At 45.0% G+C, this 27,673-nt stretch overlaps 1 protein-coding gene across 6 annotated transcripts; it reads left to right on the forward strand.

Annotated features, from left to right (window-relative positions):
* Positions 1–1,624: 1,624 nt before the first annotated feature.
* TENT5C (terminal nucleotidyltransferase 5C) lies at positions 1,625–24,345 on the forward strand. Of its 6 annotated transcripts, XM_063624687.1 has the most exons (6): positions 1,625–1,821; positions 2,622–2,778; positions 3,158–3,301; positions 4,619–4,708; positions 5,181–5,249; positions 18,810–24,345. In XM_063624687.1, the coding sequence occupies exon 6, from the start codon at positions 18,837–18,839 to the stop codon at positions 20,010–20,012; it is 1,176 nt and encodes a 391-aa protein (XP_063480757.1). In that variant the 5' UTR covers positions 1,625–1,821; positions 2,622–2,778; positions 3,158–3,301; positions 4,619–4,708; positions 5,181–5,249; positions 18,810–18,836; the 3' UTR covers positions 20,013–24,345. The 6 variants fall into 6 exon arrangements, with proteins under 6 accessions (XP_063480757.1, XP_063480756.1, XP_063480758.1 ...); XM_063624686.1 differs by having other exon boundaries at positions 2,622–3,301; XM_063624688.1 differs by lacking the exon at positions 3,158–3,301.
* The last annotated feature ends 3,328 nt before the right edge of the window (positions 24,346–27,673 follow it).

A 27,673-nucleotide genomic window follows, 5' to 3' on the forward strand; every position in this document is an offset into this window, starting at 1 on the left:
TATTTATATAATGAAGTAATACACAGTAGTGAAAAAGAATGGACCACTGTTACAACAATATGGATGAATCTCATAGACGCACTGTTGAGCAAGAGAAGCCAGACATAAAATTGGACGTGTTATGTATTTCATCCATATCAAGTTCAAATATTGGTAAAACTAATCTATGGTGAGAGGTTAAAATAGTGGTAACCCTTGTGGGATACTGCATGACAAGGGGCATGAATGAGCTGGAAAGGTTCCACATCTTGATATGGGTGGCAGTTACATGGGTGTATGCATATGTAAAAAATTATCATTCTGGACACTTTTGATTTGTGTACTTTACTGAATGTTATACCTCAAAAACAAAAAATCAGATCATATGTCTTGATTTCGTGTCTAACAATAGGCTCACTGACTTTCCCTATAAACACTCATATTGATGTCCTATCCCATTAAAGTTCCTGGATACTCACTGTCCTCTCCTTCGCTGGGAAAGACATATTTGAGAACTCTTCATAGTCCGACAGACAGGAGAACCACACTTATTTCAGGCAGGGATGGAAGAGTAGGGCGGAGGAGATGTAAACACTGCATCTGGGAAGTAATCTTTTTCCCCAGCACCTAGTAGAGGATCAATACAAGTACAATAATGTCATTGATAAATAACATTGTCCAACATTGGCTACTATCTGATACATACAGCATTTGCCACACACTTTCTAACAGGCACTAGGCACTGCACTAATTGTTTCCCACGTATTTTCTTAATACTTATATAAGTCTACAAAGCTGTCCCATTGTTAGTCTTGTCCTACAGATAGGAGACGCAGGTTTTTGGAGGATTGTTTCAGTTACTTGCCTAAGGCCTTACAGAAAGTTTAAGTGGTGAATGGAGATCTCGACTCAGATTAGTCTGAATTCAGAACCTGGGCTGTAAACCACTTGCTATGGAATGAATGGATGGTGTCCAAGCCCTGCCTGCATGTTATATAACACACTGGACCGAGTGCTATGGCATTCCGAGTGGGGCCGAAGCGGCTGCGGCTGCCGACGCTGGCGATGGACTCCCCGAGGCCCTTCGTCCCACTAACTGCACACAGGTGGTCCCCGGGGCCAGAGAGCCGCCGGCGCTCTCTCCCCGAAGACCACGCCTTCACCTCCAGCCAGTTTGCTTGGGGAATCAGAAAGGTGCCCAGGGCCCGGAAACCATTAAGTTTTTTCCGACTTCAAAAACACACACCAAGGTAGGCGTGGGCGTTACCCGCCTCACTCCTGGGGGCAGGGAGAACCAACGCGAAAATCCCCAGAGAGGCGGAAGAAAAACCGGCGTGCGAGAGAACAGGATGGAGATGGGAAAAGCCTGGGGCAGAGAGAGTTATGCGGCAGGAATAGCAGAAAAGTGTACTAAGCAAAAAGAAAGGTGTCCCACTAACTCCGAAGTTAAGGAGGTGTCGACGGAGCCCCCTCTGTTGCGCTTGCGCAGTGCTGCCTCCCTGTGCACCCCGCCCCTTCCCGCAGCTGAGGATTTACTCGTCTCTTGGCAACCATTCACCCGAGGAGCCAATCAGAGGGCAGCCTTCGCCCCGCCCCCGCCGTCAGGGCCGGGCGGAAGGGTTCCGAGGGGACTGGCTCCGCCCCGCCCCGCCCCTGGCTCCCCAGGGAGGGCGGCTCAGGGGCGGGGACGGGGGCGTGGTCTCGCCGTATAAGAACGGAGGGGGCGGCGGCGAGGCGGCTCAGTAGGTGCCGCTGCCTGGGGGCTGTAGAGGACGCGCCGTTCCTGCTGGGGCCTGCCCACGCCAAGGACCTGCCTCTGTCGCCTCCTCTTCCATCGCCCAGGTGAGTCCACGACCCCCTCCTCTAAAGATGCGGGGATGCGGCTGCAGCCCCAGTGAGCCGCGAGCTCTGCCCTGGCGGGGGTCCGCCCCCACTAAGCGGTGCTCAGGTCTTTGCCCAGCCTGGTAGGGGGCAGGCGGACCCCAGGGGAGCTGCGGACAGGTGCCGAGACCCGGTGCTCCTTTCCACTCCTGCTCCCTCGAGGACCCCCGCCCCTGACACACCCGTCCCAGAGAGCCAGAAGAGACGCTCCGAAAGGGAGCTACAACTTTCCAGAGACCTGGGGCTTGGCAAACTCCAGCGAGTTCCTGCTCCGCGCGTCCTGCAGGCTGCGCGCTGGCCGGGCGCTGGCAGGGCGTCCGAAGAGTGTGTGATCGGCGCCTCGGCTCCTACCTGGATCAGACGGCGCCCCCCGCCGCCCCTGCCTCCCTTCCTGGCTTGCAGTCCCTCGGGCTCGCCCCGGCGCTCCCGCGGGCGCGCACACCTTCGCCGGCCCGCCGAGTGCGAATTCGAATTCGGCGGTTTCACTAGGCGCAGCTGGAGACGCAGCGGTCCGGGGCTTGGATCTGGTTGGGGAGGGGAGGGGCGCTTCCCAGGCTCATTGCCAAGACCTGGGTTTTAAGGAGAAGGGCGGAGATCCTTAAGTTTAATGCGCTCACATCCGACTGTGGACACCATGAGCAGCGAAGGGATCCAAGCCAGTGACTTGTGTGCTGCGCGTCTCTCAGAAACTTCTCGGGAATGCGGTGTCTGTGAAACCTGCTTCCTCCCCTTTTGAAAATGAAACTTGCTTTACTGCGTAGGTGAAAAGCCACGGCAAGTGGGTCGACTCGGACGGATAGCGGTGCGGCTGCCCCGGGAGGTGTCGCAGTTCGGGGACTCCCTTCGCACTGGTCGCGAGGCAGGAGGGAGCAGGGTGGGAGGCGAGTCGGAGGAGGGTGACTTACCTGAAGAATACAGGTTGGTAGCCTGCACACCTGAACTCAACGCTGGCGGGCGAGAAAACCAAGCAGCGCTACCTCCAAGTACGGGCGCTCCCCTGGAGAAATGAATGCCTGGCGAGCTTCTGGAGAACCCACTATTAGGGCCGGACCCTGCGGGAGGGATAGTGTCAGCTCCCTTCCCCTTCGCCCTTTTTTGTCCGTAGGTAGGCTTTTGTAGGGCTCTAACCAGTTCCCTGGCTTAATTAAGTAGGGGCCTGCTTCCTTTTTAACATTTTTGCTTTCTTACGGAGATATAAAGTGCATACAAGTGAAGTGCTTAAAATGCACTTATAGTAAGAGAGCTTTTATAAATACTATGTGCATAATTATTTGTATTGCGACAACTTGGTCTTCAGGTTACTTTGTAGGTGAGTTAGGAGACTGAACCAGCCCAGGAAATAGGGTGATTGGATCCTCCCGAAGTACACTTCTGGCTGGCTCAGCTGCCCTCTGCATGCAGGAAAGAGGGTGACCGTTGTTGGCGACAGCAACCTTTCAACGTGAGTAACTTGGCAAGGAAGTGAGCCAGGAAGTAAATTGGGCAGCCGCAAGAGTGGTAGGAGAGCTTACCCAGAATTTTACTGTCTTAAATCCCCAAGGGTATTATTGAGGGTGTGAGACCAGCCACGTTAGGCCCTGCAGTGGAAAAGGGAGGGGGATGGGGAGTAAAGAATGCTGACTTTTCTCTGGGCTTTTAGGGAAACCTCTGAGCTGGGCTGCGGGGGTTCTGTCCTTTGGCATTCTTGTTTTTGAAGATGGAAAATGATCTCTGGAGTCAAGCTTAGTTTATTTCAGATAACAAACTTTTTCTCTTAAGGTATACCCATAGCTTTAGAGTACATATATTCTCAATAAAGAGTTTTTAGGAAGATTTTGGTATATTGTATATAATTGTTCAGGTAGCTATTTGGGGGGTGGGGGGTTCCCATAACAAAGTTAAAAAAAAAAAAAAAACTCTGCCAGGAGGCCTCTAAATTGTTACCAAAACAAAGGTCCCTAATTTCATAAGCAACTTTAGTGAGCACATAGAATTAACAGCCATATTTCTTATGCTGTTTTTTCCACAATACCTACCTTGTATCCAGGGATTAAATTCATGTAACTCTGAAGGAAAGGATTTGGCTCTTGGCCTGCTTGTCAGAGTGAGCATGACTTAGTTGTGCACCTGTGGCTATCTCTACCTGGTTTCTTCTGTTCTGCTGTGAGCACAAGTAGCCACTGAAATCTCCCGAGTTCCAGAGGCCCGTCCCCACTCGGCTGTATCTCCCCATAGTGCACACATTCAGCCCACATTCCCCTGTGTTCAAGGCCAGGGCAGATCATGCACATCTTGCACTGGCGGTCAGAGAACAGAATTCCTCATATTTCTGAAAGTCCAAGGAACAGCGCAGCAGTAAAGATAACTTAAAAGTGGACGGTAGTGCTCTTGTTTTCACAGTACCATTAACCAGACACATTTGATAGAAAATTTAAAAACTTCATCTAAAAAACTTTTTTTGTTGGCCGGGCGCGGTGGCTCACGCCTATAATCCCAGCACTTTGGGAGGCCGAGGCGGGCGGATCACAAGGTCAGGAGATCGAGACCATGGTGAAATCCCGTCTCTACTAAAAATGCAAAAAATTAGCCGGGCGTGGTGGCGGGCGCCTGTAGTCCCAGCTACTCGGGAGGCTGAGGCAGGAGAATGGCGTGAACCCGGGAGGCGGAGCTTGCAGTGAGCCGAGATTGCGCCACTGCACTCCAGCCTGGGCGACAGAGTGAGACTCTGTCTCAAAAAAAAAAAAAACCAAAACTTTTTTTGTTGTTTTTACTCCTCAAGTACATAGGACCTCGTCTTCATCTTTTGTCTCTGATCGATGTTGTGTTCATGGAGTTACCTACTAAAAAAATGGCAACCCAAAGGTTCTCGGTGAGTTGAACCTTTTTTTTTTTTTTTTTTTTTGCATTACTGAGAGAAGTCGTGGAGGCCCAAAACTAGTTTCATGACTTAAGCTAAACTTATGTTTTGGGGTTTCTTGGTTTCACACCTGTCTCTGGGTGTAATCTGCCATTTTGTGTTCGTGTGTGTGTTTAGGAGTTAAGGAGTAATGTGGAATGTGAGGTTACTTGGAATAAAACATTACTTGGGTTAGATAAGGTCTGTTGCTTTTTGTGTTGTCATTGAGGTAAACAAGGCACTGTAGGAAAATGCTTCCTGCCATCTTGGTGTTTTGACTATAGTACATTAAATTGGCATACGTTGTATTAGAATGAAGCAGACACCTCTGTGTTTAAAGAAATGTTCATGTGTTTAAAGCTGCTTGGGTACATTAGTACTGCTGATTTCTTGTGATGTTTTCAGGCCATAAGATCTCTCAAACGTTTTTACGCTTTCATTGCAGGCCTCATAAAGAAGCTTACATTTGGAATTCAAATAGTTTAGAGGAAGCATCTTTATATAGCTCAACTAGGTAAGGAAGCCTTAAGAATTGTTTAGAATTAATAGATTTTGTACAGCTGGCCCCTACAGTCTGTTCTAGAACTGCTTGAAAACTTCTTGGAACAACAGAAAACAAAATATGAAAAAAAAAAATTGCTGATGTTAAGCAACTCTCTGCATGTAGGATGTTTTTTAGTCTCGGAGCTTGAGACTAAAGTCTTGGAGTCTTGGTCACAAAACTGCATGGAGTGTTGTTTATTTCTTGGATAACCATGATTGAGTCAGTAAGTAGTTAAGTGCTTCCTAGGCAGTAGTTAGTGCCAGGTGCTGAGGACGCCAAGGCAATGGTGTTTGGAAATGCCTCTGGAAGAGCTCTGGATGCGAGAGGAGCTGGGCTGGCTTTATCATGCAGTCGAGGCACTCCGATTTCTCTCATTAGTCTCAGCCACTGGCATATGAGCGCCAGAAAGCGGGATCTGTGCTCAGGGCTGACTCCCCAGTGCCTGCTTATAGAGCTGGCCTGGCACACAGAAGGTGTTCTGTCATTTGGATACATGTTCGGTTGGCGGCTTGCAAAGAGGGAAGCGTACTTGAAGTGGGTGTTCTCCTGGTGGACCGAGGCAGGCAGGCCAATGGCTGAGTCCTCTTTTAAGTAGAGGCCACAGGGGTGTAGGTTTGGAGCTGAGGGGCAGTGACTAGCTAATTGACCAACAGCTGAAACTCCTCAAGCTGAGCTCCAGACCCACTCCCTTAAGCACTTCCCATCCTTCCCGCCCTCCCTGACCCCAGCCTCACATGGCTCACTCAGCCTTTTCTCTCTCTCTGTTCACTCAGTTGCTAGTTCTGCTGATTCTTTCTCTTTTTTATTGTTTCCCACTGTCATCACTGACCTGGTTTAGGGGCCCGGAGACAGCAACTTGATGAGGGCAGTAAGTGAGTCTGCCTCCCCTGCCTCTGGCCAGTTCTATAGTCCGTGCATTTGGAACTCCATCCAAGTGCACAGGGACTGCCTGCACCTCTGGAAGCTGAGCCTCCTCTTCAAGACCGTGCCTTTCTGACTCTTTACTCTTGACCCCCCCCCTCCCCTCCCCGCATGTCAGAGTCTCCCTAACTGCCCTTCTTTGCCTCACAGAACAGATACTCATATCTGCACAAAGGAATGATACTCTTTTCTCACCAAACTTTGAATCCAGCTTCAGGCCCTTCCCACAGGCTTCTGACTGACCTTATCCCATCTGAAGACCCGCTCATTTCACACCTCGCTTCATTAATACTTTGTTGTTGTTGTTGTTCTTTTGAGATGGAGTCTTACTCTGTCGCCAGGCTGGAGTGCAGTAGCACGATCTCTGCTCACTGCAACCTCCACCTTGTGGGTTCAAGCGATCCTCCTGCCTCAGCCTCCTGAATAGCTGGGACTACAGGTGCATGCCACCACACCCAGCTAATTTTTTGTATTTTTAGTAGAGATGGGGTTTCACCATGTTGGCCATGATGGTCTTGGTCTCTTGACCTCGTGATCTGCCTGCCTCAGCCTCTCAAAGTGCTGGGATTACAGGTGTGAGCCACCATGCCCGGCCAATACCTTCTTACAGTTCTTCCTTCTACCTTCTTTTCTAGTTCTTAAATTTTTATCTTTGATTGGATAAGCACGAAGTCCCATACTGTTACCATGCTTAGCCTCCTATAAAAACATTTTGAGAAGAAAATTATCCATGAACCTGGAACTGCCCACACCCTCTTATGTTGCCATAAGGGCCCTCAACTTGTTTAGCCCTTATGAAGGTAGAAGAGGTAACCCTCCACCTTTCCTGGCTGCCTGTCCCTGATCCCCAAACACACTTTGTCCATCGTTGCCCTCTGCTCGTCGTAGTTACAGATGGGCATTAGGATCTCCACAGCTAGCCAGTGCTATATGGACTTGGGCAGTTTCAATTGTCATTCCTATGGAACAACTGCAGCACGGCAGTAGCAGAAAGAGGACTGATCCAGAAGCAGAGATGACGTGTACACTCATCAAGTGCCTGATATGTGTCTAGAGGCTTGCTCACAGCTGCTCAGCTAGAGCTAGCACCGCTGCTATCTCCTGTGCCCAGGCTGTTTGTCATATTTTTACCTCCTCTGCTTCTGAGGCTGACTTTAGCTGTGGTGAGACCTGGGCTGTGGTCCTGGCAGATCCTTTACCTCTTCAGCCTTCAGCTTCTTCATTATAATAAGGACAATAAATTAGATCAGTGCTTTCCAGTAAAAATATGAGAGACACGATTAACTTCCTAGTAGTCCCATTAAAGAGTAGAAGTAGGTGAAATTTGGCCAGGGGCAGTGACTCACACCTATAACCTCAGGACTTTGGGAGGCTGAGACAGGAGGATCCCTTGAGTCCAGGAGTTCCAGACCAGCCTGTATGACACAGCAAGACCCCATCTGTATAAAAACAATTTTTTAAAAAATTAGCTGGGTGTGGTGGCACGTGCCTTTGGTACCAGCTACTCAGGAGGCTGAGGCAGGAGAATTGCTTGAGCCCAGGAAGTCAAGGCTGCAGTGAGCTGTGATCGAACCACGGCACTCCAGCCTTGGCAATATGGGTGAGACCCTGTATCAAAAAAAAGTGAAATTCATTTTAATAAGTGTATTTAATCTACCATATCAAATTTCATCATTTCAGTATGTAATCAATATAAAAAATCTAAATGAGATAGTTTACATTCCTTTTATCATACTGAGACCTTGATATCCAGTGTGTGTTTTTGCACTTACAGTGGTGCCTACTGTATTGGGCAGCACAAGTCTAGACCATCAGCAAAAATGTTTCACTCTCAAGTTCTGATTCTGCATGTGTGGGAGGCAAGAGTTAACCCAAAGTTATGGAAGGAGAGTATGAAGCAGGATATAAGCTCCACAGGGCCAGGGATCTTTATCTCTTTCTTCCCATGCATCACAAGCTCCTGGAGCAGTGCTCGAAACATAGTAGACATGCACATTTTTGAAAGAGTGAAAAGAAAGTCAGTTATGGCCAACTTACTGACAATCATTCACACTGTGCGTCAGACTTGACACTAAAACACGTGGTGTTGGATTCCTAGCCCAGTGCTCATTCTTTTTGTTTTTTATAGTTTCTTAGAGAATAATAATAAGGCAATAGAATTTCGAGGAACTGCTGATAAAATCTTCTGAGACTGGCAGGGGACCAGGACTCAGTTTATCAACAATTAAGCTTTATCAACAATTAAAATTTGAGTGAAATTGCAAGAGGAAGTAACATTCAAGTCAAAGGTGTTTGAGCTGTCTAGTGACAGCACATTAATTGATGAATGCTAAACATGAGCTGCTGCTGTGCGCAGTACCTGGAGGCCCGGAACCTGCAACTTGAATGCCAACTCCTAAGGGAAGGATCCATGCAAAACAAAAACCTAGATGGAACTATGCACGTAATTAGCATCTGCTCTGAAATAGAGGTCAGCTCACACTTAGACACTTGTGAATGGGGTGTGTTTATGGTCTAACGTATGATAAGGGTGGCATTTGAGGAACTAAGAGTTGCTTGTCCCTTTCCTGATAAGGCCTGGGCAGGGAAGCTGCTAGTGATTAGACAGGACTTTCAGCTGACTGAGGTCTTCCTTTTGGACAACTGTTTAAAGCTGTAGGCTGGAGAGTTAGATGGTAAAGTAGCCTGTGGAAGCAGCCTTTGATGAAACCCGGAGGCTGTCAGCTCTTAAACCCTGTGGATTACGTGTAAACTGAGTCATTCTTACAGTAAGCAGTCTCCTCCTTAGGAATCATCTCATTTTTCTCAGTCTAGGCAATCTCTAAAACAGAAAGGCAGACTCTCTTTGGGGAGCTCTTTAAATGAATTCAGACCAGTAACACCTCTGATTTAGAAAGAAGCAGTTGATGGTGGGAAGGTGGTTACCAAGTAGCAACAAGGATTATTTCCATTTCAAGTTGTGTGTGTAGCACTTAATGCTGACACCTTGGAAACAAATCAAGGCTTTTATGCCCTGCTTCCGTCTAAAGATGTCTGTGTCCTGACCTTGTTAATATTTCCATTTGCAACCACGTCAGAGTATTCCTTTCAACACTTGAACTTGTGTGGCATCCCTGTTGTAATATCTAGGCCAGTGTTTTGATTCTGTTTGCTGTTTTGCAGCCACAGCATTAGTTCTTCCAGCATTATCTCCCCACCCACACTTGCCTAAGCATCGTATTTTCAAAGGTGGGAAAGAGCTTTCTGTTTGGAGTTGTCATTGGTGGGTGTCTGTGGACGGAGCCCAGTGATAACCATTCAGACTGTGTGTTGGCTTCTAACTTCTTAGTGGGAAGTGAGAATTCATGGAGGCCCCTTGAACAGCCAAGATCACAGCCTGGTTCTGTGGCCTGCCTGAGTTTCAGTCCAGGGCTGCTTTCCACAGCTCATGTGGGAATCTTACCAAATTTTTTGACTCTAATAAACATCATTGGTAAATGGCTGGAGGATGATAATAACCTTAAGAAAATAGAATGAGACGCTGGCTGAATGCGGTGGAGCTGAGAGTGAGAAAAGACCAACTGTGGGGTTTGTTGTGTCACTGACTTAGAAATGTTTTCTGTGGGCACAGCTTTGTGGCCTGGGGCAGTTACTTCTTTGAACTCAGGTAGAATGTGTTGCGGGCATTTAAGTGGGCAACTGTAAAAATAACATCTTGGAAAAATAGTGAGCATAGGATATATTTTATTGGCCTTTTAAAAAGTAAAGCATTATGTTATCTGGTTTTATTGCTTCAGGCCATTCATAATCTAAGCTGCTATTCCATGTACATGAAACACTCGAGTGTCTGTTATCTGTAACTTTCATGTGTTTGTGGCTGTGGAGGAGTCTCCAGAACGTGGCCCCCTCCCTATGTGGGGGGTCTGGCCCTAGGGAGGAGCTGGCGGACAAAAGGCTTCCTTAGACTGCCTCCAAACCCTTCCTAGATAACTTTTGGCCTTCATCCGCCGAGGAATTCAAGGAGTAAGGGAGGAGGATTTTTTTCAGAAGGCCATATCCATGTTGACCCTGGTTTTTCTCCTTTCTGCCCAGTTATCTGCTGCTGCACATGCCAGGCAAAATGACCAAGGTCCATGGTCATTCGAAGTGCCTGGCTCTTTTCTTATGGGTGAAAGAATCTCAAGGGTCAAACTACATGCAGGTGGGGGAAGTGACGGTGTCCAGTCTCAGGTTCAGCATTCATGAGATCCTGTGTAGGTTCCAGACTTTCTGCTTTCAGTTTTGTTCCAGCTCTCCTTCCTGGGCTGGCCCTTTAAGTCCTGGTCACTGCCTGCAAATTTATCCACGATTTCTCTGTAGCTCCAGCTGGGTTATTGGCTTCTTTGATCTGAGAAGGTTGCCGTCTTGACAGTAGCTAGTGTCCTGTTCTGTTGCTTCATCAGCCTATCAACACTGATCTCCCAGGCACCAGAGCAGTCTCAGTAATTGTTCCTTTATTCCATGAGCAAAGCAGCATGCCTTAGTTTTCTGGATCAGGATCAGCCCATTCCTGATAATCTCCCTCCTGTGCCATTAATTTTTCCTCTTATTACTAGTTCAGCAAGGTGACTGTCCAGCACCTTCCACTCTTGGGTTCTCTCTCTCTTCTAGACTTGGTTTCCCTAAAATCACCACTGTTCTGCAACGTAGCCAGCATCTTGGAGCTCCCTGGGAAGTTAGGATCCTAGGCCTTCATCTCCCAGCCATTGTTCCTTTAAAACAAACAGTAGCATAACGATGAGCATTTCTACACTTAATCACCTTCAGTTCTGGTGGCTCCAGCCTGGAGTTTCTATGCTGACAGTTGTTAGATACTTCAGTTCTAAATGTTTCTCCCTTGCTTTCAGAATTTGCCATCTGGCCTTACCTCACTTGGGTGGCCTTAGTGGTCTAGCCAAACTTCTTTCCTACCATCTTATTTTTAAAAAATCTTTATACCTTCCTTCCTTTTCTTTCTACTTACTGCCATCTCCTTCCTCTGACCATCTAAGCACAACCAGCTCTTCTTCAAGCTCCCTGCCCCACCAAAGCTATCCACCTTTTAGGAAGACTCTTAAATTCCATTTCTGCTATTCACCAGCAGTGCATCCTTGGACAGTTTACAATTTGCACGTCCTCTTTGTTCTCCCGTTTTCCCATCTGTAAGTGGGGGAGTAGGAGGAATGGTATCTCTTTTATGGGGCTGTTATAGGAATCAAATGATTGATCCAGATAGAGCCCTGAAAGCACTGTTTTGCTGCCTATTTGTGATGTTGTAAAAGAGTTTGGTGGCTCATTAGGGTACCTGGCTAAACATCTAGTCACATTTGGTGTCCCCTGGCCATGGCTGTGGCTGCTGCCATATGAAGAGCCCTTGGAGGGCTCTGCATGTATTAGCCACCTGCCAGAGAAAAGGATGTGGGCAGAAGTAGATGTTTATGTGATGAAACAATTGATGTGCTCCCCCACTGAGAAGTGGGATTTCCCACACACTGTGGCAATATATTATCTTCCTTGGTGTCTCTGTGGCGGGGAGGGTGGGGGGGGCAACTCTAAGCCACTTGGCATCTTTTGCTTAACTGGAATCTGCACAAAAGCAGAGAGTAAAGGCTGACTCCAGCTTTTTGCTATCTTCGGTGTGTATGGTGGGGACGGGGCAATGGAAAGATTAGGTCTCACTGTTACATAGTGAACAGAAGGTTTCTGTGTCCTTTTTTGTTAGGACCAATAACGTCTGTTTTAGAAAAGATCACTTTAGTGGCTACGAGAACTGGTGATCCCAGTGCACGTGTGGGTTGTGACATGTGCTTGTCACTCTGTGTCCACCTCCCATCCACCATGGCAGACCTTGAGCTTGGTGGAAGGGAGTCAGCAGTTTCCAGACACTAGTCTCGCAGTTGAGGACCTGGGGTCAATTCACTTAATCTTTTCTGAACCTTATTACTTAAGGTGAAAAAGGGATAGTTGTAGATTCCTTAGAGTTCCTATGAGGATTAGATAGGAATTGAAGTGAAGTGGCTCATACTAAGTACTATTTCATTCGCTTTGACACACACCTCTACACCCTTCATTTCACAAGCAAATAAGAGATAGACTTGGAGTCGTGGTTGTCATTCACTCTTGTTAAGAGAAGAAGTGGGATGGGATAGTATGAAATGTATTGCCACCACTTTTATTTCTGCTTACGTTCTCTAGGTTTTAATATGTAATGGAATGGTCTCTTTTTGTCTAAAGTGTCCTCTTGTACACGGGGGAGGAGTTTGTGTGGAAGATGTGTGGGAAGAGCCACAGGTGCATGGGTTCCCTGTTGGCCAGGAGCCAGGGCCCACAGGTGTCTTTGTTCCATGTACACACTTCCCTTGGAGTCTGTCACCAGGCTTGGCCCATTGCCCAAGATTCCAGCTCTTACCTTGGGTTAGAAAGTTTTACTGGGAAGAACCACACATTTGAGGTAACATCCAGAAACAGTGAAAGACAATTTGTCCCCAAAGGAATGCTGAAATGTGTTTGATTTTCTTTTGTATTCATAAACCCTCAGGAGGGTCAGAAGAAGGTAACAGTTAGTTGCCTCTGGACTGCTGAAAGCCCTCAATGGCTGACAGCCTCAGTTCAAGCCTCAGCATTTTCCTGAAATTTTCTAGACAATCACTTCCATAGCTTTCATGTTAAAGATCACAGACCTAGACTTAGATATATGCAGTCCTTAACTTGATAGATGTATGTCTCCACACAACTAAGAACCTCGTGGACAGTTTCTGTGTCTAATGCCAGGCACAAAATAAGAATTAATGTTGCTTTGACCAAATTGACTGCGTGCAAATGTTATAAATGCTCAGTTACCTCCCCTCCAGCTCATGCACCTGCCTCTCCCGCTCGCCCACCTTGGGTTCCTCACGCTTTCATCGTGTTTCTGGAGTCCACTGGCTAGTCCAGAGATCTAGATAAGCTATGAAGCAGGACTAGAAATAGCTTTTTTTTTTCTTTTTAGTGCTCAAACGTAGGTTTTCAGACCAATCTGCATTGAGCAGCTCTGTCCTGGGCAGTGGGAAATGATAAGATTAGACATCAAACTTTTTCTCAGGGACCTTGGTTTAACCTTCTGGCCTAGTTTGTCTTTTCCTTTCTTTTGCTGCTGTCTCTGCAAACCTTTTTTTTTTTTTCCTTCAGTGCGTGTATTCTACCTTTACTGCAGTCAGATAATAGAAGAAAAGGGAGTTCAAAAGTACCTGAGATAGTTGATCATCTTGAATTGTCAAAAACAAACCCTGAACTCTCAAATCTGCAGGAACAAATTATGGTTTCCACCTTTCCCCATTTCTTCTGTGCAAATACAATGAAATCTGTTTCTCAAACAGTAAAAGGGAAATGAAACACTTTAGTTTGAATTTACTAGGCTTCAAATTAATTTGTTCTCTATTTTGTTAATTCTACTAACTAGAATTTGCCTTTAACCAGGGCCTTTCATGAATTGGGAATGTGTGTTCCACGTGATTCTTTTATGTGGGGATTATATCAGTGTTGATTTAACGTGGTTAATTAAAACTAAAAACTGTTGGACTAAGCACTGATGTGTTACCTAAACACTGAGGGCCTATGACTTGGATTTATTCTAGTAATACCAATGTTTGTCTAAGTAACTTTAAAATGTACTTTTGGTATTTGAAATTGTTTGGATGAGTGAGGGACAATGAAGAATCCCTTTCTAAAAGGCACAAGTGACTTATTTTATGCTCTTCTAATGAGCTAAGCACTTAGTATGAACTCAGCCTAAATTTGTGCCTTCAGTGGCTTAAACTCCTCTCTGTGTAAATCATGGTGAATTGAGAAAATGAAAAACTACACCATGGACTTGGCATTTGTCATGTCCCACACTGTGCTTTTATACAGACTTTTTCCCCTAGAATTTAACTCCAATGTTCATATATGTATGAGAAGAAGTTGGCATGGAAGATGCTAACCACAGGCATGTTGTATTTCTGAAAAAAGCGTTTGTTAAAGTTTTTGCAACTGTAGCCAGTAACCAACTTAACAGTATCACAAGGGTAGCTACTTGTTTGAAATGAGAAATAGCAATTATGTGAAACTGAAAAAAAAATTTTCTTTTGGTTAACATAGAATGAGATGAGAGGAGATGGATTTGCATGATTTAGAGAGTTTGAGGTTTTTTTTTTAATGAGCATCTTCTATTAAAAAGTATATGAGTAGAAACTTGATAGAAAGGCATTCTAGAGGAAAAAAGTCTCTCTTCCTCTGTTCATCCCCTTATCTGTAGAGATCAGCATTTACGTCTTGGCGAAGAAGCTTCCAAATGTATTTAATTTTGTCACATGGATGTGGAAATGCAGAATGTGGAATGTAGAGGGGAGGGGTAGGAAGGAAAAAGGGGATTGAAGAAGTTCAATAAGGCAGCAAGTGAATAGAAGGCTCCTAAGGGAGAAGCTTTAGGACATGGATCATAAGGTTTTAATTTTTCTTCAACTAATACATATATCGATTCCAAATTCAAAGGGCACAAAATAAGTTTTCTTCTTCTAACTTTGAATCTACTTCCCCCAAATGAGAGGAAGTATTTGGTACAGGCTAAAACTACTACCTGTGTATGTTTCCAGAGACTTTATATGCTTATGTAAGCATAGACTTTAACAGTTTTGCTGTTAACAGTTTTGCTATTAACTTGTTTTTCTATTAATGAGTCTTGATGAGCATTTCACAGTCATACAGAAAGAACAGCCATCTTGAATTGTTATCTTGAATTGTCAAAAACAAACCCTGAATGCTCAAATCTGTAGGAACAACTGCATGCGTTTCTGTATTGTTTTATACACACATCAGATCATTTAACTGTCTTCTATTGGTGAATACTTACAGCTTTATAAATAATTCTCCAATGAATATTTTGTGTATACTTGCAAATATACTAATGATATAATTCAAAGTAGACTAACCAGAAGTAGAATCCCTATGTCAAAGAGTATGTCTCCTTAAAATTAAGTGTCTTGTGTCCGGAGAGAGCCCACAAGCAGTATACTAGAGGGTGTCTGATTCCCACATGTCAGACTTACTGATCTTTGCCCATTTGATGGATAAAAATGATATGTTGAGATTTTAATCTGCCTGTCTCTTAGGTAAGGTTGTTGACTGTAATATGTGTTTGAGATATAGTTTGTGTCCTTTGTGTCTTCTCTGTTGGGGTTCTTCTGGTGTTTCTGATTTGTTGAAGCTCCTTATTCATTAAGGAAATGAGTACTTTGCCTAATGTTACAAATATTTTTCCTACTTTTGCCTTCTGACTTTATGGTGTTTTTGAATTATATAGTCAAATGTAGCAATTTTTGAGGCTTTTAGGTTTTATGTGACTTATTTAAAAAAAAAAAAAAAACTACCCACTCTGTGTAAGTATATATAAATGCATTTCCACCTCAGTACTCTTAGAGTTTCGTGCTTTTACATTCAGTCTTTGATCTGTCCAATCTAGATCTTAGTTTGGCATGAAATAGGGAGTCCCTTATATTTTTTTCTTTTTGATAATTTAGATAACCATCCAGATGTTTTTCTTCACTTTACTATTCTGAAATGCCTCCTTTAATTATATACTAAATCCCTTTACATATCTGATTTTGTTTCTAGATTTAAAAAATTTTGTTCCATTGATTTGTCTTTTTGGGCCAATAACATGCTGTTTCAATTATTGTGGTTCTGTGATATCTGTTACGGGCTAGTACATATCATTCCTATTTTTCACAATGTTTTCTTGCTATTTCTGCCTCTCCTGCCTCACCTTTCTGCCATATGAACCTTAAAAATTCTAAAACAAATTCTAACTTTGAGTCTACTAGAAGTTCACATACTTTAAAATACATGAAAACTCTCAACCCTGTGTACTTCCCCCCACCAAAAAAAGGCTTGTAGCTTCCAGGCTATCACTAGTCTCAGATGTCCCTCCTCTATGTTCAGAACCACCGTTCTAGCATAGGCATAGTCCTGACTTTAATCCTATGTGACGTCTTTTTGAACAACTCCTTAAAAATAGACTTGAGTCAGAATGTATTCCTACAGTTATTCTCCTCTGTAACATTATTGAGGTTCTTGCTGGAGATTTTTAAAAAATTGTTGCTTGTATCTCAAGTACTGATTGCATTACAGCTTCTGGTTGCCATGTGACTTCTCATGCCTGTGTCATAAAGATGAGCTTTGAAAGCACAACAGGTGATTCACACTAGCAAGTGAGTTGTATTTCTTTAGGTAGACTAACATACCTGAAATCTATAAAACCCATGCCACCAAATCATAGTCTAGCTCTGGTCACAGTAAAGCCAGCACCGTAACTTTCTGTAATTATTAGAACTTAATTGTGTAGCTCAGGGTTCCCCACCCCCCAGACCACGGGCCAATACCAGTCCGTGGCCTGTTAGGAACTGGGCAACACAGCAGGAGATGAGTGGCAGGTGAGCGAGCATTACCACCGGAGCTCTGCCTCCTGTCAGATCAGCAGAACATTAGATGCTCCTAGGAGTATGAACCCTAGTGTGAACTGAGCATGTGAGGGATCTAGGTTGTGCCCTCCTTATGAGACTCTAATGCCTGATGATCTGAGGGTGAAACAGGAACAGGTTCATGCTGCAACTATCATCCCCCCCTTCCTGGTCCATGGAAAAATTGTCTTCCACAAAACTGGTCCCTGATACCAAAAAGGTTGGGGACCACTGGTGTGGCACATACAGTGGACACAAATGTACTGTGTGCTAATCATGGGAGACCACAAAGAACTGCTAAGTGTTTAAAGGGCATGGCAAAAAAGAGAACTCTACTATCCCAAATCTGCCTTGAAACCAAATGCCAGTCACAGTAAACATTATTCATCACAGATTTTTGCTTGGGATCCATAACCTAGGAGTGCTTTGTAGGATGATCTAGATAGCCTAGGACTTTTTAACGCTGTTCAGAGGCACTTTTGTCTTCCCCTCCACGAGTACTCTGTAGCGAGCAATAGAGCACTCATCCCCGGATTGGTCCTGCAGAGCCTGCTGTGATCACATACTCAGCCCACTGCTTTCTGCCTCTCGGCTCCAACCAAGAGCTCATGTTGTCTTTCTGTTGGCTTGTGTCCCCTCTCCATAAGTGAACTCTGTGGCCTTCCTGTTCACCCCAACCAGGGACGTCCTTTCTTCCACTTTTATATTACATTTTATTTCCACCACTGGAGTTGTCTACACCACACACTGCCTTGTATTGATACCTCGTATTTTCACCCTCTTCTTGATGGGAGAGCCTGAAGAGCTCATCTCCATGTGCCCAGCAATGCCCTGACAACCAAGTAACAACCATAGGAGATCCCTGGCACCGGTGCAAGGCCAGAAATCCATGTTGGAACCCCAGGAGAATGCATGCCTATGCGTATTCAAACACAGCAGCTTCCAAACAATGAAACTGCAGAAGTCACTGGGATGCGTTTTGTGTGGGTCTAGCAAGTCAGAAAGGCGGAGGGGGTGGGAAAGCTGTTTACAGTGAAATCTGAGGACAGCGCCTTGACTCTTCATTCTGGGTTGTACATCCATCTAGCAAATATTCGACTCGTGGCTCTACAGGCACCTCGACATTTTAATACATGAGTATTTGTTTTTATATATTAGGATTTCCAGGGATCCATTGTGTTTTATTTTTTGATAAGTATAACGTAGCTGAAAATTACTTGGGAAACTTTGTGATCCTAGCAGATGAAGTGGTGTTTTTCTCCTAGTACTTATTGCCAACTTTATTCTCCTTGGGTAGCTTTAAGGTACTATTTTTTTCCCAAGTACACTTGAAGGCACACACTGCCTGGGGGAAGTTGGCTATGTCCTGTGTCAGGCATCCTTGCCAGGAAGAGTGGTTCCACTACATAGGTGACCTAACCTTTTGTTGACTAGAAATTTAGTCATAAAAACAACTCCTTGGTTCTACCCTAGATGACAAGTACTTGTTAGGATAGACTTCTCCTATAAATGAAAGGGACATGGGAATTTTGCTAAGAGAACATACTTTATTCTAGTAGAAGGGGTTAGACTCCCACTTGGTGAGATTGTAGCCCAAAGTTGAGAATCCATCTACTTGTGGAGTGAAGGAAGTCGTGTGTGTGTGTCTGTCTGTGTGTGTGTGTTGTATATTCTGTGTGTGAATGTTGTAGCCTAGAAGAATGTAGATATTCTTCTCTTTTTCACTATAAGGCACCTTCAGCCTGGGTGTCAACCAGGTCAAGATGTGGTTAGGGAGCCAGAAAGCTGGAGAAGTAACTAATTCTATTGTGGTCCTATATGGTTTGCTAACATTCTGTTTTCAGAACATTTGAAACACACTCCGTTTCAGCACACTCCACCATCACCCAGAAAAAACAAAACAAAACTGTGAAGTAATCTAAAGTAATGTAGAATGAATTTGTGTGTTTTTGTCCTTCTCTGCAGAGTCACTGTTTTTTACATATTTAACTCATTGAGTCCTCACGGCAACACTGAGCAGTAAGTGCTATTTATCACCATTTTACAGGAAGATGTGCAGAGATTAAACAGTGTGAGTTCCTCGAGCTGCTTTGCCATGTAGAAGTGAATCCTAACTCTGTTTCTCACCCCTCACTTTCAGTTTCCCCAGCCAGAACATCCCCCGAAGATGGCAGAGGAGACCAGCTGTACCAGGGACTGCATGTCCTTCAGCGTGCTCAACTGGGATCAGGTTAGCCGGCTGCACGAGGTCCTGACTGAAGTTGTACCTATCCACGGACGAGGCAACTTTCCAACCTTGGAGATAACTCTGAAGGACATCGTCCAGACCGTCCGCAGTCGGCTGGAGGAGGCAGGCATCAAAGTGCAGGACGTCCGGCTGAATGGCTCTGCAGCTGGCCACGTTTTGGTCAAAGACAATGGCTTGGGCTGCAAAGACCTGGACCTAATCTTCCATGTGGCTCTTCCAACAGAGGCAGAATTTCAGCTGGTTAGAGATGTGGTTCTGTGTTCCCTTCTGAACTTCCTGCCAGAGGGCGTGAACAAGCTCAAAATCAGTCCAGTCACTCTGAAGGAGGCATATGTGCAGAAGCTAGTGAAGGTTTGCACGGACACTGACCGCTGGAGCCTGATCTCCCTCTCCAACAAGAATGGGAAGAACGTGGAGCTGAAGTTTGTCGACTCCATTCGGCGTCAGTTTGAGTTCAGTGTGGACTCTTTCCAAATCATCCTGGATTCTTTGCTTTTCTTCTATGACTGTTCCAATAACCCCATCTCTGAGCACTTCCACCCCACCGTGATTGGGGAGAGCATGTACGGGGACTTTGAGGAAGCTTTTGACCATCTGCAGAACAGACTGATCGCCACCAAGAACCCAGAGGAAATCAGAGGCGGGGGACTTCTCAAGTACAGCAACCTTCTCGTGCGGGACTTCAGGCCCACGGACCAGGAAGAAATCAAAACTCTAGAGCGCTACATGTGCTCCAGGTTCTTCATCGACTTCCCGGACATCCTTGAACAGCAGAGGAAGCTGGAGACTTACCTTCAAAACCACTTTGCTGAAGAAGAGAGAAGCAAGTACGATTACCTCATGATCCTTCGCAGGGTGGTGAATGAGAGCACTGTGTGTCTCATGGGGCATGAACGCAGGCAGACCCTGAACCTCATCTCCCTCCTGGCCTTGCGTGTGCTGGCGGAACAAAACATCATCCCCAATGCCACCAATGTCACCTGTTACTACCAGCCAGCTCCTTATGTCAGTGATGGCAACTTCAGCAACTACTACGTTGCCCATCCTCCAGTTACCTACAGCCAGCCTTACCCTACCTGGCTGCCCTGTAACTAACCTTGAGACCTGAGGGTTTCCACAGTGGGAACCCCAATAGGGCTAGGGCTCTCAGGTAGGGGAGCCTCCTTCTAGATGTAGGTGTTTGGCTTTTAAAGGGGAACTCAGCTCTGATTCTGCTTTTTTTTTTTCTTTGTGTACCCATTGGAATGGGTCTACAGTGTATCATGAGCCAACCCTAAGAGGACCCGTATTACAGTGCCACATTGGAAAACGCTACAGGAAGCATGACCTATCCACATCTTTCCAAGACAGACACTAACATGTCACGTCCCAAACATTAGCACGTGGGGATTGAGCTCTGTGCAGTAATTGAGATTGGGAGAACTTGGGCAGCGCGTGAGAAGTGCTAAGCTACTTGTTTTCTCACTTGAGCCTGGGTAGGCTGCGTTGGCCCTCACTTAGGATTCTCAGCAGTTACTGAAAGTTGTGCTGATAATCTCTTGTACCAATCTTAGGCAGAAAATGGTAAACATGAGGGTGCTGTTGTGACTTAATTTTTGTTCAAGGGACTAAATTGCTTATGTTTATTCCCTGTCAGTGGAGTGGAGAATGTCATTCATCAATAAACCAAAGCCAATAGCTGGAGAATTGAGATCTGGTTGAAAGTGGTTTATGGTTTACATGCTGTACTATCCTGAGGAATTGCAAGATATTGCTGAGGAAAAAAAAAATGACCTTTTCTTGAAATGTAACTTGAAAACAAAATAAAATGTGGAACATAATGTTTAATTAGAATTGTGGTGGTAGTGGAAGGGGATAATTGTAAATAGGAAACATGAATGTTCATTTTTTTCTTTAAAGAATTCTTATTAAATGGCTCCCTGCCTTTTTTTTTTTTTCTTTTTTCCTCATCAGCTCTTTCATGGCTGAATTTTGTTTTATTCTTCCTAAGACTAAGAATTGTGCTGAGTCCAGAGTCATTGTGGTAACTGACATGAGGGTCTTCCCATGTTTTAATTGGAAACCCATTTTGGTCACATTCCAAGTATGACACAGCTGTTCTTCTGGAGTACTTTAGCTATTTTTTGTTTTTGTTCTTTTCGTTGTTTTTTTTTTTTTTTTTTTTTTTTCAAAAATAGTGACTTCCTTCTCCAGGTGTGTTTGACAGCAACTCAATTCAGGAATTTCAGTAGAACTGAGTGACCTGTGGAACTGCTTTAGAATCTAACCTGCTGTCTTCGTGCTCTGTGTGAAGGGGAAGCTGGGGGTTAGCATGAAGTCTGGCCTTGTGTGCATTGGAGCTTCCAAGGCACTTTGAAATCATTCCAGTATATTTGGGAAGAATTGAGTGAATGAGAATGCTCTTTCCTTATTCTGGTAGATTTGACTTGTTTATATTCTGCACTTTAGAAGGAAAACAGTGTTAATCTGTAGTCGAAAGAAAGCTTAGTAGATGAGAGAGTTCTAGGCTACTGTGGCTTTTTCCAGTAGATTTAGATGAGATTATGTGTTTTGAAATGTTTTGTGGGATCCCTTAGAAAGCATCACTTTAGGGCAGAGACACTCAATATTGCCAGCCAGCTTGGGTTCTAAAGTGATTTAATCAAATTCATGCTCCTGATTTTTTTTTTCCCTTCCTTTGGCTATGAAAACCCAAAGCCCGGAGTGATTGTTTTCTCCTTGCTTTAAGCAATGAAGTTATCCTAATGCAAAAGAGCTTAGTAGAAAATGAGTGGTTTACCTTTTTCTAAAAGTATATTTTCAGGTTTATTCTGGAATGTGATATCTTGGTCCTCTTAAAAGCAGATCAGCCATGACTGAAACTCAAGGCTTAGCTGGTATCTGTGTTGTGCTACATTAGGTGACTAGAAGCCACTTCTTAGTGTAATCAGCTCCTGTTTCCCTGTGAGCCTTAGTTATATTTGAATTCAGTGGCTTTGAGTCAAGGCCGGTTCTAATTGAGGGGACCCAGGGTGCTTCAGTGTTAAGAGTGGGGCAATGAAGAGTGAACCCCAATGAAGAGTGATCCCAACTTTGAAAACTATCTGGTCATTCATGACCTTAAAAAGCTGCCACGGTGGTCAAATGGCATGTGTTTGCACAAAAATGACCGATGTGTTTAACCAAAGCTTTGCAATGTGATGAAGCCACCAACATAAGCACTTGCCTAACAGAAATCAGTATTTCTTCTACTTAGAAGGTTTGGGGCCCAGGGTAATGAGGCACCAGATGAAGATAAGATCTGCATCAAGGAATTAAATTTCCAGTTTGTCCTTGGGGTTCTTTCTGCTTATGTTTTTTACCCCCTATCTGGTAATAGTCCTCTTCTGAGAATGGAAGGAGGTACGGAAGTTGCGAGAAAGACCCAGTCCCCAGTCTTTGCCACCATTGCACCATGGTTGTCTCGGAGTCCCTTCACCTGACCTTTTTAGGCAGCTCAGATCTTCTTGTAGTTTGAGAACAGACGTGTTCAAGAGCTATCAGGGTTAAAAGCTGCACTGACCAAAGCTGTACTTTTAAAACACAACCCCTGGGCTAGTGATGTCTCTACTTGCTCTATGAGCCTTTTGCCAGCCTCAGAATAAGTGAGGTAACCTTGAATTTCAGGTCCCTGGAAATTCTAGCTGAAACCTGCCTTTCCTAATGCTCACACAAGCACCAGGTACCCTGAACTTATACTGAGTCCAGTGGTTCCTATTTTATGTGTGTGTGTATGTGTGTGTGTTGAGTAACATGAAACTTGGCAGTAGCAGAGAGCACTGAAGTTCACATGCAAGTTCTAATCTAAATTTAAGCAGTCTCTTATTTGTTTAGGGACTCTAATTTGACTCTTTTTCTGATGCTTTTGGCATGTCTGCAGCCTGTTCTCCTAGCCTGCTGCTTGGAGTCAGGTTGAGCATCAGTGAGATGAAGACAGTACCTTTTCCTCTCACATTGGCAGAATAGCACGCACTAGATGCTTGACCTTGAGCTCTAGTCTCCCCTTTAAATCTTACCTTGGCAGTAACACGCTATTCCTCATTCAATAATTTCAATGCTGAAACTGAACTCTATTACTAGCGCCTTCCAATCAGAGTTCCTGATGGGATGCCTATGGGATGTGGCATGGCCCATACCTGGGGGACCTGGCAGATGGGGTGAGTTGGGTAAGGAAGATGATGCTTAGTTCCTGATAGATGCTACAGATGTAGTTTGGCATTTGTTTTTTTCCAGTTTGATTTTCACTGGGGTTTGAGTCACAGCAAGCTGTGTATGAACTTGTGTTTTGTGGTGACACATTAATAATCAAATTGCTAAAGCCCTGAAATTCTTCAGCTTCACCTCTGCACTAACCCCTTAGCCTTATGGTACGTTAGGATTTTAACTAGTACTGCTTTGTTGACTTTGGGAAATGGTGCCACTCAAAAGCAACTTCCTAACTTTAGGAATAACTCCTTTGTAGTTTACTTTCTGGTACTCGTTGGTGCCTTGTATTGGGATACAGCTATATTCTTAGCTCGAATGTCCTCTTTTAGAGAGCAAAGTAGTTATCCAATGGTGAGAAGAGACCCTGACGCTCATAGGGGCCATTCCTTCCTGGGTGTCGGACCAGGGTTCTGTGTCAGGGAAAACCTTCTGGGTGGATTTTGTAAGAATCCAGTTTCCAAGGTTAGATTCACATCCTTAATCTTGCAGAGACTAGAATTTCACAGCTCACTTTGGAACATATTCCAATTCAACCAGTTAAAACCAGAGGACCAAGTCGTGGGGCAGGGGGGCGGTGTTGAGGAGAGGTATTTTTAAAGATCTGGCAGCTTTTCAGGATTATTTGTGGAGAACTCTAAGGTGAAGATCAGGAAATAAAAGACTGTGTGTGTGTGTGTGTGTGTGCGCGCGCGCGTGCGTGTGTGTGTTCAAGTGCCTAAATCTTGTTTACCTATCGCTTAAAAAAAAATAATTGAAGTGTAAGCTAAATAAAATTCTTGGAGTTTTGCCTGGGCTAGTGAGAGTTGGTGCAAATTCTCGTGTGTGTTTGCATAGGAAGGTGAGATGACCATCTACTAAAGAGGAAGTAGCTAAATACAGATCTGTGGGTGTTTTTAAAAAAACTCAACCTATCTGGTATTTTATTTTAATGGATAAAAATGTAACTAAGGTAGCAACTTATTTCCAAATTAATATAGATGAAAAATAGATACCCATTAGACTAAATTGAAAGCTTTTTGTTCTATGTTTATATAGCCTTTGAAATATTAATTTCTTGGTGTCTAGGAGGTCTGGGGATTCCTCTTTCGTAGTGGTCACTAACCTTACTTGATGCAGATAAAATCACTTGTCAATGCAAAATATGTTAGAACTTGATAAAGCTTTGAGTTTGAGAAATAAAGGTATATTTAAAATTTAAATAAAACTTGTCATTTATGCTCATTGATTTGTTTCTCCTCAATGATGAATTTTAGGTTTTAGGAAACATTGAATAGAAATAGAAAGCTGTCAACATCAGCCTTGGATGCTTCTCTGAAGGACAGATGCTTTTTTTGGGGGGAGGGCTGTGTGGTTACCTTGGAGACCACAAATCCCTTAATATTTGGGTTCTTTTTCAAGGTGCCCAGCTAACTTAAACTAGGCTTGGTTGTTGACCACAGCCTTCCAGCTAATACCCACAGCAGGTGTAATCTTGCAGTCTGCCTTTGCTGGCACCTTGTTTAATTCAGTCCCCTTAGCTCCTAGCCCACTTCAACAACAACAAAGAAAACAACTTCAGCCATACATGTACAACTACTGTAGTTTCTTCACATTTTTAAAGAAGTATAGAAGTGAACGAGTGATACTTGGAGTGATTGATAGATGTTTGAAGGGTATAAAGAGATGCTGTAGACTTTGGTTAGCAACCTTCCTCCTCATTCCTTTGATCTAATTCACAATAACCCCTGCCCACCCCAAGTCTTGCCCCTTCCGTGGCCTCCCTTCTGTGTGGAATTTCTTTGAATTCCTATGGCATTCTCCTAACTGTCCTCATGAAACTTACGTCTTTGTGTAAAATCCTTCATCCCCTTACCTCCACCTGTCCCTGCTCCTCCTCAAACCTTTCACCCAAGGATGTGCATGCTCTGGAGTCTGGTAGGTGTGGAGTCCTTCCGATCACTTCTTTGGCACGTTTACTCAGTAAGTAACCCTCACTCCTCTTAAGCCCGGACTGCCAGCTCACAATATCCATGTTGCCTCTTCACTCCTCCCTTCATTCTGCCCATCCACATCCATGTCAGTGGCCTCTTTAGTTTTATGATGGACTACCTCTGTTCTAGTCATCTACTCACATCGGTTAGACACTGTCTGGATCTAGAACTGTTCACGAAGGCTAGAGTGACGTTCTTCTCTTTTCACTACAAGAACTGGGATCATCGAAGAGCAATTTTCTGATCTTATGCTTGCCCATCAGCCATCCCCAGGATCTTCTTCCTCCTCATTTTTACTGCTTGTACCTTCGGAAAAGTTCCTTGACTCTGCCCTCTTGGTTGCCTTCAGCTCTTGCTTGGGCTATTTCATGAGCCTTATCTCGTTTTTGTTGACTCTTTCAAGGGCTTTTTCTAAAACAGATGTGCCTGGGACCCTCCCATACATTAAAACCTGTGTAAGACCCTACTGTGCAAGAGCAGATGTCAGACTCAACATGTCTGTGCAAGAGCAGATGTCTGGAGCCCTTTGTAGCTAGCTAGCCCCAGTCTACCATCCTATCCTGTGACCTATAGTACTAAGCTGGCCTACCTTGAGTTCTGGAGCACACAGCTTCTTCCATGCACCTGACCCCACAGCAGGCTTCTAAAATCTCAGCTAAATGTCACCCCCATCTTCACCTCCTCTGGCTTACCAGGCCCATTTCTGCCACCTCCCCATTCTTGCTCTTTCTATTCGTGTTCTTACTGGGTTGTATCAGCTCTTCACCCACATTGTGAACACCTGCATGCTTCATTCTCTGCCCACTTTTCACATAACTGGCATAGATTTGGTGCTTCAAATGTTGAACTGGATGGGTTTTTCCCTGGAGGACTTGTCCTTGGGCCACTAGCCACTTAGAGGGCTGAATCCTGGATATTTACCTGAATGTGTTGTAATGCCTCATTTTGGTGCCAGAAGCCATTTCAGTCCCAGACATTGTCCAGACCAATATTTATACGCAGGACAACTTGTGTGGGATGTGCTGGTGCTCAGCTTCCTGGAATGAGTAGTCATGTCCTGGACACTAACACAATTGAACACAAGCTCTTGGCCCCTGAGCAAGGTCAGCACTAAGGGTTGCAGTCTTCACACTCAGCAGTATTATTTCGAACTCCCCACCCACCCAGTCCTCCTGGCAGACCTAACCTTCTGGTGTTTTAGTTGAATTCCTCTCATGCCATCTCCAAGTGTTCATTCCTCAGCCTTGGAATGAAGGTCCCGTTGTTGCCACCCGGAACCTCTAGGGTTCCAGAAGTACACTTCTAAATGAGCGGGGATTCTTTTTCTCCTTCACTGTCCGAGTGGTCGCCTGGGCAGAATAGTAATGTGCTTGGTTGTAATCTGGGGTTAGTATCAGCTGGAAGATGCTGAGAGCATCAGCAGGAGCTGCGGGGGTTTCACACATGACCTCTGAGCAGCCAGAGCCTCAGTGTGATGGTCCCATTCTGCCAACTTACCTTGACCTGGAGCCTCATCCTCTCCAGAGGCCTTCAGCTCCATATGCCCTTATGGCAGGTGGAGTCAGAGGCAAGTCAGGGCTGGTGCCCAGACTGGGCTGAGTGGTCTACCCCTGCTCCCTGCCTAAAAGCTGAGTCAAGTGACTTCCTGTCCGAAGTGACGGCATTGGAGCTGGGGCCACGGTGCTGGTTTGCCGCCTCCTGGCCCTGTGCCTTCTGTAACACGGGACTGTGTCCTTCCCTGGGGATAAGTGCTACCTGGAAGCATGTGCTGCCTTGGCGATGAGCCGCTCTTCAGACTGACTGTCATCACTCTCTCAAGCAGGTTTCTATCAGTGCTGCCCAGAATCCAGGGAGCTGGAGAAAGTCGGGAGGCTTGGTTTCATACCGTTCCTCACCCAGCTCAGAGCAACCCAGGCTACCTGTTCTGGCCATGACTGGATCACAGATCTCCCAACTCAGGGCATTTTCACCACAGCAGGCCATCCCAGAGCCACCTTTTACTTAGGAAGTTTCTGAAAATGGGAAATGTCCCTAAGGGAAAGGCATGAGAAGCTGGAGTCGCCACCTTTCTTTCGGATGTTTCCCTGGGAAAAAGGTATCCAAGGCTATAGTGTTCGAGAGAGAGAGATGGAGACGGGCAGCACCACAGCAACTTTGGCCAGGCTGTTTTCAACCATTTCAATCCATCCCTTCCATATGGATAGTGCATGAGGTTTTCCTCAAGAGGCCTGTTGGAAACTAAACCCATGAGAAAATGGAATGAGAACTCCTCGCTTTAGACTAAGGTTTTAGGTTGACCAAGTACACATTGCATATACGTAGCTTGCAGGCCTCAGAAACGTGGGCTTGGTAGCAGTGTTTCCACTGTACACAGGCGCCAGAGGCTCAGTGCGCCTCTGAGTTGCCCAGGGTTACGTATCTTGTAAGAGACAGAGCCCATGCACAAAGATTCGACTGCAAAGCCTGGTTCCCCCACTATTATAACACTGAAAACACTCTGTAAACTATAACTCACCCTGCAAATATTAGTTTTTATGTCAGCCCCCTCTCAAGGGCCTAAGA

Source organism: Symphalangus syndactylus, chromosome 12 (assembly GCF_028878055.3).
Source record: "Symphalangus syndactylus isolate Jambi chromosome 12, NHGRI_mSymSyn1-v2.1_pri, whole genome shotgun sequence".
Classification (NCBI taxonomy): Eukaryota; Metazoa; Chordata; class Mammalia; order Primates; family Hylobatidae; genus Symphalangus; species Symphalangus syndactylus.